Genomic DNA, 22,450 nt, shown 5'->3' on the forward strand with positions numbered 1-22,450 from the left:
CTAGGCGAATGTCAATTGTGTTATCAACATGATAGCTATGGGCCAAGTGTAGTTTTGTGGAGTGGAGGCAAACATTTGACAGTACAAATAGAGTAGTGATCCAGTGAGAAGCAGAATGCTGAAGAACTGATGTTGGTGGGTCACTGTGGAGAGAGAGAGAGAGAGCATTCAATGGTCAGCTGCGATTTTGACTAGGGCAGTGGTGGCATTTGCATTCTTTGATAAAATAATAGGGTTAATTAGGAAGATATATAAAGGGTTGGTGGCAAGAATTAAGGTGGGAGGAGTCCTGTCAAACTGTGTGTTTGGGATATGATGATTATCCCCATAGGACAAGGTAGTTTAGGATTTCCTAAATTGAAATGATACTTTAGAGCTACACAGTCAGGGCTCGTATACATGATAGAAGCAGAAGTTATAAAACAAAGTGGAAAATGTTAATGAAATGGGGGGCGTGTGAGAAATAAGTAGCAAAAAAGAATATGGATACAGGTCCCTAAGGAGAACAGCAACAACAATGTAGAATATTATATTCTTTAAGTAGCCAAACATATTTTAAGAACTAAGCCAAAACATGAAAGGCGAAGAGATTTTGCTATTAAAAATGATTGCAGCTAGGGGTACCTAAAATAGACAATAGGGAATTGGAATGTAATGGATAAAATTGGAATGGGAACCAAGGTATTTGGGAGCTAACAAGGTAACAGAGTGGCATGAGACCAGGCAAAAGTTTGGACTGAAGGATGGAAATGGACTCCTTGCCAGTGATTAATATAGAGTATAGACAAAAGAAAATAGGGGAATGCTAAGTGAAAGACCAGCTGTACTGGAGATTAAGAGTCTAGAACTGAAGCTGCCTTTAGGAAGAGACTAGAAATCCAATTTACAAAGGAACAATGGAAGGACAACTGTATGGCACCCAAGTATGCAACAAAAAAAAAAACAGGTTTAAGATTTTTCCTTTGAAGTTTTTTCATATGTGTTCTTGTACCTCAAGCTGACTTCAGAGAATTTTTCCTTAGACAGAAAATGCTGGAGGTGTGGTGAGAAAGGGGTAAGTAACACCTGCTTTTTTGAAGGTGTGACAGGTTTGGCAGATTTAAAAAAATGACTTCATAGTGCTTTCTCAGAAAAGTTTGGTGAGTAAATAATTTTATCTAAGGAAATGTATTCTTTTGAGCTTGAGCACAGGATCTGAGTTGCCTAGGCATAGTAAGGCCTTACTAAGTTTAATCTGTCTTTTGTCTGTCTCTTTCGGCTTTTCCCGGTTAGGGGTCGCCACAGCGGAACTCCGGTCCGCTAATGATTGGCAGTAGATTTTTACATGCTGGCTTGCCGGGCGTAATTCACAACCTTCAATGAAGGAACGCCCATTCACGCATGTCGCCACACAGAGGTCGCTCTAACTGAGAATCGAAGTTTAATCTGTTAGGTGCCAAAAAAAGCAGTTAATAGAAAACCAAAATTTAAATCTAAACCAACTGTAACTGAAGAACCGAATATTGTAAAGGAGCTAAAATAACTGGAAGTGAGGCCTTTAGAAAAGGGAATGAGCAAATTACATACACATTAATTTTGGGAAGAGTACCAGTAAAATAATGTTCGGGAGAAAGTGTGAGGGTTAAGTTTTGGTAGAAATTGAGCAGTTAAAGTTAGACTGAATGATTGCAAAAAAATATATACTGCTTGAAAACAAGAAATATCACTGATGTTCTTCGTGTTTCACTGTTGCAGTCATTACATTTGGGTTATCCTGCTGGCAGGTTGCCCTCAGTCAGCCTGAATTCCAAAGTCTTGGGTTCTGTGTCGGCTGTTGTCACCCCTTCCCTGACGTTAGGTCATCAGGGGTATAAAAGAAGCAGCTGACTCCATTAGTCTTTCTTGCCGCGCGGTGCCCGAAGCAGAAGCAGTTTGCAAGTGCCGGTCGGCTGACTCCTGAGATTTTTGAGTTCAAATTTCAGATCCGAAGTCTTCTATAAAGCTAAGTACCCCGTTGGGGAAACTTTTTTCTTGCTCCAGAACCGATGTCAGAAAAAGTTAATAGCTGTATTTCTTGTGGGAAGCAAATACCTCATAAGGACTTTCATTCTTACTGTATTCCTTGCCTAGGCCCTGATCATAATTTTCTGGGTTGCCGGTTTTGTGCTAGATTTAACCAACGCACTATTAAGCGTCTGTATGATTTGCTTTAGACTACTTTCGATGCAGATTTAATTATCCAGAAATGTTGTCAAAAAGCCATCCGACTACCAGAATTCACAAAAAAGAGAAAGAAATACAGCCGAGGCCCAAAACCGACGACAAAGCTTCTCCTAAGCCAGTCGCTGGTTAGCTGGTTCTCAGTGAGGCACTTTCGCAGCCCCTGATGACCGCTACTTTAGAGTCGCAGGCCGCTACCGACTCCTACTTGGAGTCAGCCATGCTGCTGGAAACTCAGGGTATTGGAGCCTCGGATGCTAATCCTTCAGATGGGTCCGGAGCCGCTGAGCAGGTACCGGCTTCTGAGGGTGTATTCAGACCCAGACATCTATACATTAAACCGACTTCAAAGGTAAAGACTAAAGCACCTTCAAGGCAAAGAAGCAACCTCAAGAGCCCCGTGGACAGGCCTCCATGCCCAAAAAACTGATGCTCAAAATGGCCGAAGACTTTATTACCTTGATCTGGGGTTCCCATCCCCCTCCTGATAAGAGGCCTAGGCAAGAGACTGACTCTGAATCTTCAGATCAGGTTTCCATTTCTTCTGATTCCTCTTCTGATCAGGAATATTCTTTTCCCCCCTATGAGGATAATGATGCTGAAGAATCCATACCTTCAGCTTCTCCTCCTGAGGATTATTCTTTTGGGGAAACCTTGCATACCATGAGGGAGCATTTCCACTGGGAGAGCCAAGATTTTTCAGAATCTAAAAAGAGGCTCAGGGATTTCCTTTTACTACTTCAGCACAAGCCACTAGCCATCCCTCCTGTGTTAGACATTGTAGATGATGTATTTTCGGAGTCTAGCCTTACCCCTGACTCCTTACCTTCAGCTCCTGTTAAGCCTTACAGATATTACAGGGTTCCTGACTCACATAAATTCATTTTTAAAAACCCTGCTGCAGACCCAGAAACTATTTCTCAGGGTCCCAAGGGTGTCAGGGCTTTCGCTGTAAAAAACCCTACCCCTTCTGACAGGGATTCTAGGGCATTGTATAGATGGGGAAAAAAGGTTTACACATCTGCTACCTTCGCTATAAGGGCCTTAAACTGTCAGTTTCATATACTCAAATATCAGTAACATGTCATGGCTTTGCTTAAACAGAAAATGTTTTTAAACTGAATGTGCAGAAAACAAGGAAACGTAGGATATATTGAATGCAGCTGAACAAGTTGGAAAGCATACATTGCAATGTGGTTTTGATTCTTTAGAGGCCTCCTGCAGGGCCACAGTTATAGGTTCTGTAATTAGAAGGCATGCTTGGTTAAAGGAACAAAATCTGCCTGATCATGTTAATATTAAATTATTAGATGCACCTTTACAGCATGATTCTTTGTTTGGTGTTAAGGCAGAAGAGGTGTTAAAGAAAATGGAGGACAAGGCTAAATCTATGCAAACAGTCAAAGATTTCTTACAAGTACAGCCACCTAGGTTTAGTAGACACTGGCCAACAAAAACTTGGTCCTTTCCTGTGTCAGAGAGACCTCAAAGGGGCAGACCCAGACACCCTAGAGGCAGATCCCAGTTGCAAGGTTTATACAGGTCAAAGCAATGGGGTGCTTCTACCTCCAAAAGTGGAGAAGACAAATCACAACCTTACAGGAAACAGTCCCAATGACTTCTCCCTGCCTGCACCAAGCACTTATTTCCTGGCAGCACCCTTAGGGGGAAAATTAGCACTTTTTTTCTCAAAATTGGCACATTATAACCCAGGACTAGTAGGTTCTAAATATCGTGTCACAAGGCTACAAGTTCCATTTCCATACCCTGCCAAAGGCAAACGGCTGGCCAGATTTGCCAAAAAATCAATGGGCAGAGGCACAAAAACAAGTCTAATCCCTCATGGACATGAGGGCCATTCAACAAGTGCCAGAACAAGAGCAGGGACAAGGATTTTACTCAACTGTTCTTGGTACCCAGAAAGGACAAGGCCTGGAGGCCAATACTGGACCTATCGATTCTGAATACATTCCTGGATATACCAAAATTCAAAATGTTGACTTTGCAGAAGCTACTGCCATTGCTGGGCAAGAAAACTTGGCTTGTAACTTTAGACCTAAAAGAGGCATACCTGCATGACCCAATCAGACAAGTATGCAGAAGATACCTCAGATTCAAGGCTGGATCAATGCATTACCAATTCTCTGCACTGCCCTTTGGCTTATCTACTGCGCCCAGGGTCTTTACAAAGTGCCTGGCACCAGTAATTCCATTCTGCAGACAAAGAGGAATACAAATATATCCTTACTTGGATGACTGTCTAATTCAAACAGAGAACAAGGGCATCCTTCTACAGCATCTGGCGTTTGAGAAAAAACATCTAACATGCCTAGGGTACACAGTGAATGAAAAGAAATCAAAACTAGTACCCTCTCAAGAGATAATATTCCTGGGTGCAAGCTTAAATACAACTGCACAGATGGCTTATCTCACGCCAGACAAACAGACAACTGACTACCTACTTCAAAATGTTAGCAAAAAAGGCCCAGCTACCTGCAAGAAAAATTCTGCAGGCTTTGGACTTCATGGCATCCTGCATCCTACTCATTCCATATGCAAGACTGCATATGAGGAAACTTCAATGGTACCTAAAACGTGTTTGGACTCAACATCAAAAAACACAGCATCAATGGGACCAGATGGTGTCCCGGGCTGCGTCCTACATGAACTCCAAGAAGAGCTAAACCCAAACATAAAACTACTGTTCAATCTTAGCCTTACTACAGGATATGTACCCAAAGAGTGGCGTACAGCAACAGTGGTCCCTCTCCACAAAGGTGGTGCCTCAACGGATCCTGGAAACTATCGCCCCATAAGCCTGACTAGCTTGGTCTGCAAAGCTATAGAAAGGATCATCATGGACCTCATAAATAAAGATATTGGGGACCTACAGACACTGGATCCTACCCAGTTTGGCTTTGTTAATGGCAGATCCTGCCTCTTAAACCTGGTCGATTTCTTTGAAACAGTCACCAAGGCCATTGATGAGGGGAAGGTGGTCCACACAGCCTACCTGGACCTCGCAAAAGCCTTCGATACAATACCCCACTCGGGCATTATAGATAAGCTCACCAGCTTAAATATAAACCCCTATGTCACTAGATGGGTTGCAAACTGGCTCAAGGACAGAACCCACATGGTTAGAATTGCTGGAGCCATGTCAGACTCCAAACCAGTTACAAGTGGCGTCCCACAAGGCTCAGTCCTGGGACCTCTCTTGTTCGGTATATATTTCTCGGTGGTACAGGCCAACACGGGAGGACTGTGGCTGACCAAGTTCGCAGATGACTGCAAACTGGGCACCATAATCAACTCTCCAGCCGACACAAGCATCCTCCAAAAGGGCTTCATAGAAACAGACAACTGGTGCCAGAGCCATGGCCTCAAGCTAAACGCCAAAAAGTGTATAGTCATCCCCTTTGGCAAAAACAAAGTGCCCACAAATTACCACATAGGTGGTAATCCATTAAGTACAGAAGAAGTCATTAGGGACCTGGGGACCCAAGTTGATAGCAATCTCTCATTTGACAACCATGTGGCCAAAGTGGTTAGAAAAACATTTTATATAGCCCACCTAATCATGAAGGGATTCACATCTAGATCAGGGGAGGTCATCGTACCTATTTTACTCATCCCTCATCAGGCCCATAATTGAGTACAATGCCCCTTTTATGATGTACCTTACCAGACACCTGCAGCAACTGGAAAGACCCCAAAAGTACCTCACCAAGAGGATCAAAGGGCTCAAACAGATGCCATATGCTGCCCGGTTAAAGAAACTCCAGCTCTACTCAGTGGCATACCGCCTGCTCAGAGGCGATCTGTGCCTGACGTATAAAGCCATGTCCAACCCGGAATTAATGGACATGCTGCACCTCAGAAAATCCAAATCCCATCGAGCTACGCGCTCGAGAGACTTGAACCTCAGCACTGAAATAAATAGGACATACTGGAGGGACAGATTCATAACCCAGAGGCTCCCTTCACTCTGGAATAAAATCCCAGTCCAGGTTAGGCAGAGTCCCACATTGACTCTCTTCAAGAGGAATCTTGATGAGTGGATGGGAGATCGTAGGTTTACCCCGGCTATCACTTCTGTGTAACTGTTAGACAGAGGCACAGTATACTAACCTCAAAAAAAGGCATAGCAAAATTAATTTAAAATGGGTAGCGAAAGCCAAACACACTCTGGCTAGGCTTATAAATGCCCTAGGCAGATAGCCTAGTATGAACCTATGAACCTATGAACATTGCCACAGCCTGGAAACTATAATTACTCTCATTCCCTGCCTGCAACAGGAGTTTCAGTGGTGGGCAAAGGCTTGGCACCAAAACAAGGGACAGCTGTTAACATTACCCCCAGCCAGGCAAACACTAACAATGGATGCGTCAGATTATGTCTGGGGGGCCCACATGGCAGGAAGATGCATTCAGGGAACATGGACCTCAAACCAAATGCATCTACATATCAATCAAAAAGAAATGCTAGCTGTTCAAAATGCCCTGACAGCCTTCAAGGACCTACTTCAACCAGGACAACTACTGATAAAGACAGATAACACCACTGTCATATGGTATATAAACAAGCATGGGGGCACACATTCTTACACCCTTTGCAGACTAGCCATGACTTTATGGGACACAGCATTGACTTACCAAGTACATCTGCAGGCACAATTCCTGCCAGGAAGGAAAAATACTCTGGCAGACTAACTAAGCAGAAACCTCATGGATCCGCATGAGTGGCAGCTGGATCCACAAGTCTTCAGCATGATAGCAAGGAAATGGGGATGCCCGGACATAGATCTATTTGCCTCCCCTCCCCTCACAACTACCAACTAAAGAGATTCTGCACAAGGATTTATCACAGATGAGCATGGAAAGTGGACGCCCTGTCCTTCAGCTGGAAAAAACAGTATATGCCTTTCCCCCTCTGCCTCTCCTCCCCAAGGTACTGCTAAAGGTCAGACAGGAGAGGCCAAAGATGATACTGATTGCACCAGACTGGCCCCGCCAGCACTTGTACCCAATATTAAGGAGCTTGTCTCAATGCCCAGCTTGGACCCTACCTCATGTACCGCATCAACTGTCCCAGCAAAACAATCAGATCCTGCTCAGCCAGTTCAGGACTTTAAACCTGGCAGCATGGCGGATAATGTAGTCATACAAAATACACCTCTCAGCAAAGCTGTGATGGATGTCATTTTGGAAGCTAGAAGGCCTAGTACTAGAAAATCTTATGCTGGAAAACGGAAGCGATTCTGTGCTTGGAACCAGGCACGAGGAACAGATTCAGCTGTGCCAAATATTCCTCTGATTTTACAATACTTAACTGAGATGCTGGACAAAGGCCTGTCTTTCTCATCTATTAAAATTCATGCCTCTGCCATTTTGGCTCATTACAATGCAGAGCCACCAATCTTTTCTCATCCCTTATTAAAACAGTACCTCAGAGGAGCCAAAAATTTAAGGCCTCCAAGGCGATCACCAATGCCTGCATGGGACCTCAACTATGTCTTGGAAAAACTCACCCTGCCTTCTTTTGAGCCAGCTGCTACTGCTGATATAAAGTTTTTATCTTGGAAAACAGCTTTGCTCCTAGCAATAACTTCTGCAAGACGAGTTTCAGAGCTACAGGCACTCATGGCTGTGAAACCTTTTTTCATTTTTTTATCCGGACAGGGTCTCCCCGAGCACAAACCCAACATTTATGCCTAAAGTGGTGTCCAGTGTGGCTCTTAACCAAACCATTCATCTGCCAACTTTTTACCCAAATCCACAGAACAAGGGGTAAACAATTCTGCATTCTTTGGACGTACACAGCTTAGGTTCTATTTGGACAGAACCAAAGTTTTCAGAAAGACCAATTACTAGTGGCATATGCTGCAGGATCACAAGGTAAGGCTACCTCAAAGCAGACTGTTTCAAAGTGGATAGGCCACTGCATTCGTTTCTGCTACTTATACCATGGCATGCCAGTGCCTAAGGGGATTAGGCCACATTCCACCAGAGCTGCAGCCACTTCAGCAGCCTTTTTCAGGGGAGTACCAACCAAGGATATTTTAGAGGCAGCTACTTGGAGTTCAGTGCACACCTTTACAAAGCACGATCATCTGCCACTCTACTCTAAATCCAGGGCAGGCTTTGCCACTGCAGTTCTGCAGGGTCTCATAGCTGCTCCTAATGCTGTTTAGCTCCAGCCTCCCAACCATAGCTTTAGGAATCTACCCAAATGTAATGACTGCAACAGTGAAACACGAAGAACATAGTACAGTTGTGTACACTTACCATAAATGTAGATGTTCGAGTGTATTCACTGTTGCAGTCCAGGTTACCCACCCGCCATCCCCCCTTTTCTTCTGATTGAACCTATCTTTCTTTCACTGATTTATGCAACCTATGTGATGTATTTGCTTGTGGATGAAGGTAAACTTTATATTGCTGCATGTTATTTTATATATATATATATAAACTTTGACTACCCTTTTTGGGGGCACCTGACATCTGGGAAGAAAACTAAAGAAAATGACGTCGGCTGCTTCTTTTATACCCCTGACGACCTGATATCAGGAAAGGGGCGACGACAGCCGACGCTGCACCCAAGACTTTGGAATTCAGGCCGACTGAGGGCAACCTTACAGCAGGATAACCCAAATGTAATGACTGCAACAGTGAATACACTCTAACATCTACATTTATGGTAAGTGTACACAACTGTACTTTTTTCCCCATGTGTGTGCGTGTGTCTGTGCGCGCGTGTTTGTGTGGGTGTGCGCGTGTATGTACTCATGTCACTGTTGCAGTTGTTATTCAGTAAAGATGTTTAAATGTGTAGAGGGTTGCAGTTAAGAGGTGTGAATTTTGAGGTGGGGCTTCTACAAGGCTCAGGCTTGTCCATTGTTTGAAATTTTAGTATTTCGCATTCCCAGTGGTAGTTTCAGTAAAATCATTTCCTTTATGTTGTTGTATCTTTCAGCTTTTCCCAGTTAGGGGTCGCCACAGCGGAACTCCGGTCCGCTAATGATTGGCAGTAGATTTTTACGTACCGGCTTGCCAGGCTTGACGCACAACCTTCAACGAAGGTATGCCCATTCACGCATGTCTCCACACAGAAGACGCTTTAGCTGAGAATCGAATAGGACAACGTCTTACTGTGAGGCATTTCCTTTATAATAAGGAATATTTCTGTCTGTAGATGTGACCTTAAATATGGGTGTAATTAAACTTGATGAATGGGCTAAAATGTAGGTTGTAAAAATATGTGCAAGTCTTGTATTCATGGTTGGAGGATTCTCTGTGAATTGTGTGGAAGTGTAGAAGATGGTATCTGTGCAAATATTGTAAAGTATAATTAGTGGAGTTCATAACAGGAAATGAAAGTAATTCTGTTCTTATACAAGTTAATTGGGCTTCATTTGACTTGCATCATCAATAGGATGACATACAAAGTGATAGAGACTGTAGGGTGACTGAGGGAATACAAAAATTAATTAGTAGGATTTTAACTGGAATGGAAAAGTTGAGCTGTGAGAAATTAGAGCTATTGGATGTCAAAAAATGGGGAATGAAAGTTAAAATTTTGAATTGCACTTGGGGAGTAGGCTAAGGACATTGATTCAACAAGTGATATGTAAGGAGAGGTTATCCATGAAAAATCATGCTTTAATGTAATCCACATAAAGTTTCTCTTCAATGAGAGTGTTGAATTTGGACAATCTTAGCTGAACATGTTGTGGACAGTACTACAAGTGAGGCATACTTGAATATCCCAAGTCACATCTGTGTACCTCCTGCCTTTATTTATAAATTTGTAATTAGTTGAGTCTCTTTATAAAGTCATACAAATTTGATATAGTTGCTTGATGCTGTGTGGGTTAAATGACATTTTGTTCAGGATTTCATTTTTTTTTGTTTTCACTAGTTTCACCAGGGAGAGTACAGTCTGAAATTATCTATGAGGTTATGGATGAGATAGAGCAGAAGAATTTTGTTGCTAGAGATCCTGACGATGGTAAGTAGTTCTACATTTTTTGTTTTGTCCTTTGATATTTTTTATGATCCATACAAATGAGCATACTATGTAGCCTTTTTTCTGATATCTGGGAAAGTAGGGGGGAGTACCTGATATCATTAACATCAGACATTGTTACTCAGTAGCTTGTGTGCCTCACCAGCAGAATTCTTCCTGACATTCAAAACTTTTAATAGAATCTGTTAACAGTCTATTTCCCTTAAGATGTCTTTTTAATTTTATTATCATGGTTATAGTTCAGTAGTAGTGCAGGATTATTCTTTGAGTACAGACTGCAGTTATTAGTAATTCAGGGTACAGATTAAAATTATTAGTAATTCAGGATGTCATTCCTAATCCTGTGCAGTATCCTTAATCCAACCATTCAAAGCTTCCTGTTTTATAGGCAGATTCAGAAGCTCCAAGGCAAACTTCTGAATAATCCAAAGTGTAATCCTGTTCACCACTTCATTCCATTCATTCCAATATAATTGTGTGTTGGAGGGGGGGGGGGGGCAGTTGAAGTACATCTGTTAATGACAAACTCACTTAGTTTTGTAGTCTTTCCTGAGTTAACCAAAGCTGCTTGCTTACAGAGATTTCACGATGGCAGTGGTAGTACAGATTTTTACCAGTTGTCTGTTACTGCATTCTAGACTTCTAACAGTGCCTGATAAGTCATTTCCCCCTAAAATATCTTAGGAGATAAGTGGTATGCTGAAAAGGAAATGAAAGTAAAAATGGAGGAACAGCAGATCAAGTGGCACAGAACTAGCTGAATTTCAAGATGGCTCACACACCGACTGCTTAAGTTTACAGCAGTACCAGAATAAATTGTAGGAAAGGAACTGCAAAGAATTTAAAAAAATGCTTTTGCACATGGACTAGACATTTTATTGCTGATATTTAACTAGAAAAAACATAGAATACGTATTCCTAATTTGAGACTATGAAAGCAGCCAAGACGCACAGTGGCTTGTCTGAACTCTCTTGCATGGTTGTAGGTATGAGGTTCTGTTGATAATGACTTTCATTACAAACATAAGTAAAAAAATGTTTGTCCCCACCCCCAAAAAAAAAAGACTGGTGAGAAATAAAACTTTGTTTCGGGTTCTTGTATCCTGCATTAGAGTTATCTACCCTTTTGGATTAAAAGGTTACACAGACTCTCAGTAGGCACAAGATGAACAGACAAAAGAATTGGAGGCAGAAGAAGCTAAGAAGAGAAGAAACAACCAGTCAACAATGCGTAAAAGCAGATTATGGACACTTCGTTTGAAATATTCCATGTGAAGCCCTTTCTTGTTTTCAAAACAAAATGAGGGGCAAAGGAGATGAAATATTTGAAAAAAGTGGGACATTCCATAAAAATGCACATGGAGCATAGAGTGAGGACAATATTTAAATTGTTTAAATTGGGTGTATTTTTACTTGGAAAAGCATGGGATGTAAACCAAAATGTGAGTTGCTGTGTATAACCATTGACATTAGTAAGTACCATTGTAAATGTAAAATGTAATTATTGCATGTCAAACTTTACTTAAATATGAAATGTTATGTAACTGAAAGGGAGCTGTATTATGTGGTGTTTGCCGAGAAAGTCATTCTTTGTTTTCAGATTACAAACTATTGTGTTGTTTTCAGTAAGTTTTATGTCACTGGAGCAAAGAAGAGGAAAATAGTAAAAGAGGGATAAATGAAAAAGGAAATGTGCACGAAAGTATGGAATAGTGCGTAAAGATAGCTCTGGTAATGCATTCACTAGGTCTAGGAGTAAGTAAAAAGTTAGTGATAAGTTTGCTGACTCACAATAGAAATGATAGCAAGATTTTTGAAAACAATGCACTGGAAACACTGAGTAAGGAAAGTAGATTAAATGCAGGTGGTATATGTATGGAGCATGGATGTTTGGTATAACTACAATGCAAGATGCACATTGAAAGATATTTTAAAAGGCATTAAATCAATTAGTACCCGTGAAAAAGTACTTCATGTTCTATGCTCTTTGCTTAAATTACATTTGTCAAACTTCAGAATTTCAGTCTGTAGACTGAGCTAGTCTGTCTCTCTTGACAATGGAATGAAAGTTGTCGTCCTTGGAAGCTATGCTTGAATACAGAAGGATGACACCCCTCTGGATGGTTAGTAGGTTTGACCTTTAGAAAATAGTTTTAGCAAGTGAAATAATCAATGACATTAAAAGGAAAATGTTAAAATGTGCACTGTGCAGGAGTGTACAACCTACAGAAATTAATAGAAATTGAAAGTGGCAAATATATTAAAAGAAAAAAATAAATAGATGGCGAAGTTTTGGCTATCTAGTACCACAAGATTAAGAAGGACAGGTGTTTAATTTCCTTTTGCAAGCAAGGGAATACAGATTAGTGATTTATAAGGGGTTTTCTAGCCTGAAGGAGTAAATTAAGGTTTGAGTCTAACTGGAAAAGACTATAGGAGCAGCTTTACACTGTAATTTTTAGAGATGGTAATTTCAGTTGTCTTGAGAAAAATATGTATATGGTTAATATGTTTATTTTTGATGTAGGAAAGTAATTGTGTATTCATGAAAATAAGAGATTAGGTTCATTTGGTACACTGTTACACACACACACAGAAGACACAAAAATGATGGACTATGAAGAGCAAGTTTATAAATGAAAGGTAAGGAATATATGTAAATAGAATAGATGAGCTTTATATAGTGCTGTACAGATAGTAATGTTACAAGAAACGCACCTGAATTATAAAAAGGATGAAACATTTTGTAAAGAAAAGTGGGAAGGAGGGTTTTTTTGCTGGAATAGGAGACTGAAAGAAAGGGCTTATGACTGGGGTAGTCCATCTTTGCTATTGTCCTGTTTTCAGGGGGAGAGCTGAGGTGGTATTCCAGCTGATAGGGTGAAATTTGTCCAGGCCACCAGGTATCTTCCCCTAATCTGATGTTATCTTAGTCACCATTCCTCACGTTAGGGTCTTGGATCCGATATCAGATCCAAGCTGGCATATACTCAGACAGCTTAGCTCAAGCTCCTCCCCCTCCATGATGCTCTGCTGCCCTCTAACACCTCAGATCTCGTTTGCCGCTTGATCTAGACAGAAGCAGATTGCTGAGCTCCTCATGAGTAGTAAGTAGGTTCTTTGTTTTGGGGCTTTTCCCTTTTTATTTAGGTTTCCCTTTTGATAGTGATTTGACTGTTGTAGTTGTGTACCCCCCCCCGTCCCGGTTTTGATAAGTCATTTGGCTCCCTTTTTTCCTTTTGGTGTTATAAACTTTATTAAGGTAGCTTTCTTGGTGTAATTGTTGATTTTATTATTAGTAGTCTTAGGGCTTTGAAAATAGTTTTAGCATGTGATATAATTAATGACATTAAAGGGAAAATGTTAAAATGTGCACTGTGCAGGAGTGTGCAACCTTGGTTGTAGTAGTCTCTTATTGGTTATTTGGGTTTTTCGAACACTGCATGTGTTTTGGTTCTGGTGTTCAGATTTTCCTTCGGCAGTGTTGTTGGGGTTTGAAACCTGGCAGAGAAACCCTTAGGTTTTAAAAGATGCTCCTCGGGTAGTTGGAAAATGCCTGTTTCCGACTTGCACGAGGAGCATCTATTGTCGTGGTGGCGACCATCTTGAGGTTGAGTGCAGTATTTGCGCTTCCTTCAACCCCAGAGTCCTGGTCAACCATTGAAACAAATTGCTGATTAAAGGCCTGGTTAAGGGGGACCCCTTGGTCACTGTCACCCTGACCAACGCGGGCTCTTCAGGGGTGAAGAAGGTTCCTCTAGGTGAGGAGGTTCCTTCCAAACGACCCCAACTGCCAAATCCCAAGTCCGCAGATCCGACTTTGGCCAGGGCGGTGTCTCATCCGAGAGCTTTGGGTCCCAGAGTCTCTAGAGAGTCCACCCCTGGATCGGACTCCAAGTCTTTGGATCCGAAGTTATCGGTTCCCACCCCTGGATCCAAGGCTCCAAATTCGAGATCCATGGATCTGAGAATGGGTGCTTTGACTACGGATCCGATCATCTTGGATCCGAGAGATTTTAGAATGGTTGCCTCAGATCCACCTGTTCTCTTGGTTCCGAGCAGGTCTGATCCGAGACCCGTGTTGGAGCCTATTATAGCGGAGGAGTTTCCCTCGGATCCCTTTAGAGTAGAGCAGATGTTCTTCATGTTTCACTGTTGCAGTCATCACATTTGGGTTATCTGCTTGCAGTAGCCCTCAGTCGGCCTGATTATCAAAGTCTTCGGTCCTGCATCAGTTGCTGTCTCATCTTCTGTGATGTCAGGTAGTCAGGAGTATAAAGCATGCAGCCAACGCCATTACACCAGTCTTTCTTGCCGTGCACTGCCCGAAGCAGAAGCAGTTGGCAAGTGACGATCAGCCGACTCCTGAAATTTTCGTTTTCGAGTTTCAGAACCGAAGTCTTCAACTAAAGCTAAGTACCTCGTTGGGTAAACTTTTTCTTGCTCTAAACCTATGACAGTAAAAGTCAATAGTTGTATTTCTTATGGAAAGCAAATACCTCATAAAGATTTTCATTCATACTGTATTCCTTGCCTAGGCCCTGGCCACGATGTACCACGCTGTCGGTTTTGTGCCTTATTTAAACCTCGGAACTATTTGTCGTCTGTATATTTTCGCTTCTAAATATTTTGGTACCCGGTTCAATTATCCAGATATGTCTTCGGTAAGCTACCCGACTACTGACATTCCAAAAAAACGCAAAGATAAGGACAGAGACAGGTTGTCTAGGTCCAAAGCTGCCAACGCTTCTCCTAAGCTAGTTGCCAGTTCGCCGGTACTCAGTGAGGCACTTTCGCATCCCCCTGATACCCGCTACTTTGCAGGCCTCTACTGAGACCCATTCAGAGTCTGGTATGCCACAAGGTGCTTCAACTGTGGAACCTGCGGATGTCTCTACCTTGGATGGGTCTGGAGCCGCTTTGCGGGCACTGGCTTCTGAGGGTGTATTCAGGCCTACTGACTTGCATATTAAACAGACGCCATCTTCTTCTTCAAGGCCTAAAACTCGAACCATGCCTAGGAAACCGACGCCCAGACCACATAGTCAGGCCTCTATGCCTAAAAAACAAATGATAAGAATGGCTGAAGACCTTATTACTTTAATCAGAGGAAGCCAACCTTTCCCCTCTAAGAGACCTAGGACTGAATTTGCTTATGATACGTTTGACCAGGATTCTGAAATTTCTGTCTCCTCTGATGACCAGGATTTACCCTTATCCACCTATGAGGATTCTGATGCAAAGGACTCTATTCACACTTTCTCCACAGAGGATTTTTCTTTTGATGAAACCTTGCATACTCTTAGGGAGCATTTTCACTAGGAAAGCCAGGATTACTCTGATTCTAAAAAGGTTTAGAGATTTCTTACTCCTGCCCCAACACAGGCCTTTAGCTATCCCTCCTGTGCTGGACATTGTTAATGATGCCTTTTCGGAATCTAGCTTGGCTCCTGACTCTTTACCTCCTGCTCCCAAGAAAACCTGATAGGTATTACAGGGTTCCTGATTCTCACAAGTTCCTTTTTAAAAATCCTACTGCGGATCCTGAGACCATTTCACAGGGACCCAAGGGCATTAAGGCTACTACTGCCAAAAATCCTACCCCCTCTGATAGAGATTCCAGGGCCCTGGATAGATGGTATAAGAAGGTATACACCTCTGCAACATTGGCCATCAGGGCCTTAAATTGCCAGTTTCATATGTTAAAGTATCAGCAGTATATTATTGGATTGCTTAAACAGAAAATGATGCTGATTCCTGATTGTGCTAAAAATAAGGATTTACAGGATTTAATGCATTCTACTGAACAGGTTGGAAAACATACTTTGCAATGTGGTTTTGATTCATTAGAGACATCTTGCAGGGCTGCTGTCACCGGGTCTGTACTTAGAAGGCATGCTTGGCTTAAGGAGCACTCTTTGCCAGATCATGTTAAAACTAAATTGCTGGATGCTCCCTTAAATCAGGACCGCCTGTTTGGCAACAAAGCAGAAGTAGTTCTTAAAAAGATGGAGGAAAAAGCTAAATCTATGCAAACTGTTAAAGATTTCTTACAAGTGCAGCCTCCAAGATTTAGTAGGCATTGGCCCTCAAAAAATTGGTCCTTTCCTGCCTCTTCCAGGCCTTCTCAGTTCAAACCCAGAACCAGCAGAACAACCAGGCTTCAGTCCCAGGGTACGCTCAGGACTAAGCAGTGGGGGGGCTCCCACTTCCAAATCAGGGAGTAATAAACCCCCCCCCCCCATGGTAAGCTGTATCAACGACTTAGCTTTAAAACTTCCAAGCACTTGTCAATTGACTGCTCCTTTTGGGGGAAAGATTGCTTTGCAAGCAAAAAACTGGGAACTCATTACCCAGGACAGATGGGTTTTAAACATAGTTTCCCAGGGATACAGGTTTCACTTTCACACTTTACCAACCCCAAAAGGTTGGCCAGATCTACAACCAAATCAGTGGGCAGAGGCTCAAAAGCAAGTACTCTCTCTTAAGATTAAAGGGTATTCAGACTGTACCAGAAGAGGAAAAGGGACAAGGTTTCTACTCAAGACTTTTCGTGGTACCCAGAAAAGACAACTCATGGTGTCCTATCCTGGACCTTTCTATCCTAAACACCTTTTTGGTGATTCCAAAATTCAAGATGCTAACTCTTCACCAGTTGCATCCCACGATAGGCAAAGATGCCTGGTTGGCAACACTGGATTTAAAGGAAGCCTACCTGCACATCCCAATCAGGGAATCTTGCAGAAGATACTTGTGCTTCAAAGCAGGCTGCATGCACTGCCAGTTCTCTGCACTTCCCTTTGGCTTATCTACTCTGCCCAGGGTGTTCATAAATTGCCTAGCTCCAGTCATTGCATTTTGCAGGCAAAGAAATATTCAAATATACCCATACCTGGATGATTGTCTAATTCAGGCAGAAAGCCAGGACATACTTTTGAATCATCTGGCATTTGTACAAAAGGTGCTAACTTGTCTGGGGTACACCATAAATGAAAAGAAATCACAGCTGGTACCCTGTCACAAATTATATTCCTGGGAGCAAGCTTGAACACAACTTCCCAGATGGCTTTCCTCACGCCAGAGAAACAAATTCATTTGACAACTTACTTTAAACTAGTGTCCACAAAAACCCTGCTATCTGCAAGCCTTGGGGCTCATGGCTTCGTGCATTCTACTAATTCCATATGCAAGACTGCATATGAGGAAACTACAGTGGTATCTAAAAAGCCTGTGGTGTCAACATTCTCAGGATCTAGAAGCAATGATTCCTACCATACCTTGCCTACGGTTAGAATTCCTTTGGTGGGCAGAGGCCTGCTACCAAAACAAGGGACTACCATTCACTCTACCACCTGCCGCCCAAACCCTAACAACAGATGCATCAGACTATGCATGGGGGGCTTACCTGGCAGGGAAGTGCATTCAGAGCAAATGGAACCCAAGTCAAATGCACCTGCATATCAATCAAAAAGAAATGTTAGCTGTACAGAATGCTATGACAGCCTTGAAGAAGGACCACATTCTTCCAGGACATTTAATGGTAAAGACGGACAACACCACTGTTATGTGGTACATAAACAAGTGTGGGGGGGTACCCATTCCTACCCCCTCTGCAGACTAGCCATGGCTCTGTGGAACACAGCCTTGAGCTACCAAGTGCATCTACAGGCTCAATTCTTGCCAGAAAACTAAATACAGTGGCAGACAAACTAAGCAGAAATCTCATGGACCCACATGAGTGGAAACTGGAACCAAAGACTTTCAACATGTTGATAAACAAATGGGGGAACCCAGATATAGACCTGTTTGTTTCCCTCCGGAACTACAAGTTGGACAAATTCTGCACAAGGACTCCCCACAAGCAATCTTGGAAGGTGGATGCTCTGTCCTTCAGCTGGAAAAAATCTATCAGTTTATGCCTTTCCTCCTCTGCCTCTCCTCTTCAAAGTATTACTAAAGATCAAACAGGACAAACAGGGATGATACTGATTGCACCAGACTGGCCATGACAACACTGGTGTACCCCCTCTTGCGCAGTGTGTCACAGCTAGCCCCATGGCACCTGCTTCAGACACCTACCCTGCTGTCACAGCAGGAGGGCCAGATTCTGCACCCCCAGCTTCAAACCCTGAACCTGGCAGCCTGGTTAATTACCTAATGTCTCTGTTATCATCCCTTAGTAAACAAGTGTTGGATATCATTTTGGAGGCAAGGAGGCCTAGTACTAGAAAATCTTATGCTGAAAAATGGAAAAGATTCTTTGCCTGGAGCCAAACTCAAGGGATGGCCACAGCAGCACCCAATTTACCTCAGATTCTTTAATACTTAACTGAGATGCTTCACAAGGGCCTTTCCTTTTCCTCCTCCAAAATTCATGCCTCAGCCATTTCAGCTCATTACAGCACAGAACACACCCCTCTTTTCTCACCCACTGCTCAAGCAGTTTCTCCGAGGGGCAAAAACTTAAGACCACCCAGAAGAGCCCCAACTCCAGCCTGGGACCTTAACTTTGTATTGGAAAAACTCACTCTGCCTCCTTCTGAGCCAGCTGCAAGTGCAGAATTAAAATTTCTTTCTTGGAAAACAGCTTTCCTTTTAGCAATCACTTCAGCAAGAAGGGTATCTGAATTACAGGCCCTTATGGCGGTGGAGCCTTTTATCATCTTTCATGCAGACTGGGTGTTACTCAGGACCAATCCCTCCTTCATGCCCAAGGTGGTGTCCAGTGTGGCTCTTAATCAATCCATTTGCCAACCTTCTTTTCTAATCCACAAAACAAAGGGGAACGGATACTGCACTCATTAGATGTGCACAGACAAAGTACAGTTTTGTACCTACCATAAATGTAGATGTCCGATAGGAATGCATCTGCAGTCCTTACAAATGGGTTGTCCTGTCGTCAGGCAGCCCTTCGGTCGGCCGGATTCCAAAGTCTGGGTCTGGCCTCGGCTGGTGTCGCACTTCACCCGACGTCATAGCTGCAGTTATTCGGGTATAAAGGCATCAGCCGACGCCATTTTCCTCAGTGTTTCTTGCCCCAGATGCCAGGTGCCCTCTAGAAAGGCTAAATTTGGATAAATGCAAATGATTCCAAATAGTAGAGAGCAAACAAAAAATAAGCATGTATGTACATATATACAAACAAATACACCATAATAGATTCCCCCAGCTAGCTACAAGATGGGCAAATACCCTAGGAGTACCACAGAGGGGAAGGAGGGTGGGTAATCCTGACTGCAGATGCATTCCTATCGGACATCTACATTTATGGTAGGTACAAAACTGTACTATGTCCTTCAAGGATGCATCTGCAGTCCTTACAAATGGGTAGAATACCATAGCCAAACTGGGGGAGGAGGAGAAAAGAAATTATGGTGTAGTTAAGATCCCTTGCAAAATAGCAGTGGCAAAACCTGCTCAGGATCTAGAGTATAAAGGTAAATTATAATGCTTGGCAAATGTATGCACGGAGCTCCAAGTAGCAGCCTCTAAAATGTCTTTGGTAGCCACTCCTCGTAGAAAAGCTGTGGTAGTGGCTGTAGCCCTTGTAGAGTGAGGCCTGATGTTTTCTGGAGTTTTCTTCCCATATTAGGAGTAACAAAATCTAATGCAATTTCCTATCCACTTAGAGATTGTCTGTTTTGAAATTGCTTTTCCTTCCATTCCTGTTGCATATGCCACCAGTAGCTGGTCAGTTTTTCTATTGCCATTGGTCCTGTCCAGGTAGTAGCGTAATTGTCTATGCACATCCAAGGTATGCAACAGTCTTTCTCCCCTGTTCTGTGGGTTGGGGAAGAATGTAGGTAGGTGGATAGCCTGATTCAAAGATACTCTGGAGACCACCTTAGGCATAAAAGTAGGATTTGTTCTCATGGACACTCTATCTTGATGGAAGATCAGGAAGGGTTGTACTGCCATTAATGCCTGTAGCTCAGATACCCTTCTTGCTGAAGTGATTGCCAGCAGGAAAGCAGTTTTCCATGATAAGTATTGTAATTCTGCTGTTGCTGCTGGTTCAAAAGGAGGGAGTGTCAATTTTTCTAGCACAAAGTTCAAGTCCCATGCTGGCAATGGTGGCTTCCTAGGTGGTTTTACATTTTTAATTCCTCTCAAACTGCCTGAGCAGAGGATGTGAGAAGACTGGAGGATCCAAGTCGTATTCTGCTGAAATAGCTGATGCATGAATCTTAATGGAAGAATAGGACAGGCCTTTGTGGAAGAGCTCTGCCAAGTATTCCAGGATGTTGGCTATGTTTACCAGTGACACATTTTCTCCTTTTGCATTACTCCAAATGGAATATCTTTTCCATTTTGCTGAATATTTTTTTCTTGTTGAGGGTCTGCGAGACTCCAAGATAATGTCTTTAACCCTTTGGGATAAATTTGGGTTATTTGTTCTTATGCAGTGTTCCAGGCAGTCAGCTGCAGTGTTTTCAGGTTTGGATGCAGGGTGTTGTAGTTGTTCTGTGTTAACAGCAAGGGAACAAGGGGTAGGGGCCATATTTGTTCCCGAGACATGCTCCTCAGTAATGGGTACCAATGTTGTCTTGGCCAGTCTGGAGCTATCAGAATGATCCTTGGACGGTCCTCTTTGATCTTCAATAGCACCTTGTGCATCAAAGGAAGTGGTGGGAATGCATATGCTGTCAGGTTTTTCCAACTGAAAGATAGGGAGTCCACCTTCCAAGCAAGTGGGTGGTACGTCCTTGTGCAGAATTTCTTTAGTTGGTGATTGCGTGGGGATGCAAATAAGTCTATTTGTGGGAGTCCCCATTTTCTTGTAATGGTTTTGAAGATGTCCGGATGCAGCATCCATTCGTGGGCATCCGTGGTAGTCCTGCTTAGTATGTCTGCTAGAATGTTTTCTTTTCCTGGTACAAAAATTGCTTGTAACTGAATGTTGTAACTCAGGGCCACATTCCAGAGGTCCATTGCCATCCGGCATAGAGGTGAATGTGTGCCTCCCTGTTTGTTGATGTACCACATAACTGTGGTGTTGTCTGTCCTTATCAACAGTTGACCTTGTCGAAGAAATGGTCTGAATGTCTGAATTGCCAGTTTTACTGCCAGCATTTCCTTCTGATTTATGTGTAGGTGCAGCTGGTCTTGAGTCCATAAACCTTGTATGCACTTGTCCAGCATGTGGGCCCCCCAACCGAGGTCTGAGGCGTCCGTTGTGATGGTTTGGCTTGGTTGAGTGTTGTGGAAGGGCAATCCTTTGTTTGATTGACAGGCCTGAACCCACCATTGGAATTCTTGCTTCAGGCATGGAATTATTGGAATTTGGGTTTCTAGGCTGTGCTTGTGCTGAGACCATAAATTCCTTAGGTACCACTGTAACTTTCTCATATGCAGTCTGGCATGTGGAACCAATATTATGCAGGATGCCATGAAACCCAAGGCTTGCAGGACTTTTCTTGCTGTTAGATGGTTCTGCTTTGTTAATGCCAAGAAGTAGAGAGGGAGTTGCTCCTGTTTTCTACTGTTAGGAATGCCATTTGTTTCGATGTGTCCAGCTCTGCACCCAAGAAGGTTATCCTTTGGGATGGTATCAGCCTTGACTTTTTTATATTGACTGTGTATCCCAGGGCTTGTAGTAGGTAAATGACCCTTTTCAAGTCTTCTGCTAACTTGTTTTTGTTGTCCGCTTGTATCAGGCAGTCGTCCAGGTAAGGGTAGATTTGGATTCCCTGAAGTCTGCAATGAGCAATTACTGATGTCAGGCATTTCGTGAACACTCTGGGCGCAGTAGATAAGCCAAAAGGCAATGCTGAGAATTGATAATGCTCTGATCCTGCAAGAAATCTGAGGTATCTTCTGCAATTTGGTCGTATGGGGACGTGCAGGTATGCCTCCTTGAGATCTAGAGTTACCAGCCAAGACTCCTTGCCCAGCATGGGAAGAAGCTGCTGTAGGGTCAGCATTTTGAATTTTGGAACAATGAGGAATGTGTTTAAAGCGGACAGGTCGAGAATAGGTCTCCATTTGCTTTCTTTTCTTGGTACCAGGAAGAGTCTGGAGTAAAATCCCTGTCCTTGCTCCATAGATGGCACCTTTTCCACAGCTCTCATCCTTAATAACTCTGCTACACTTTGCTGTGAAGGAAAGGTTAGTTTGCTGTTATTGTATTTCTGTATTGCCTTTCTATATTTTGAATACTGTAGTTTGTTTTCTTTACCTTGTGTTTTGCTTGCATTCTGTTTTAACAGCATATTAAAACTT

General features: G+C 42.8%; 1 protein-coding gene across 1 annotated transcript in view; it reads left to right on the forward strand.

Moving 5' to 3' along the window:
* PTCD3 (pentatricopeptide repeat domain 3) overlaps positions 1-22,450 on the forward strand; it is a 1,733,015-nt gene that overhangs the window by 1,009,970 nt on the left and 700,595 nt on the right. The window contains exon 15 of the mRNA XM_044063464.1: positions 10,121-10,210. Coding sequence (XP_043919399.1) covers positions 10,121-10,210 — 90 coding nt within the window. The remainder of the gene's footprint in view (positions 1-10,120; positions 10,211-22,450) is intronic.

This window comes from Protopterus annectens, chromosome 2.part1 (assembly GCF_019279795.1).
Source record: "Protopterus annectens isolate FY-2018-M chromosome 2.part1, PAN1.0, whole genome shotgun sequence".
NCBI lineage: Eukaryota > Metazoa > Chordata > Ceratodontiformes > Protopteridae > Protopterus > Protopterus annectens.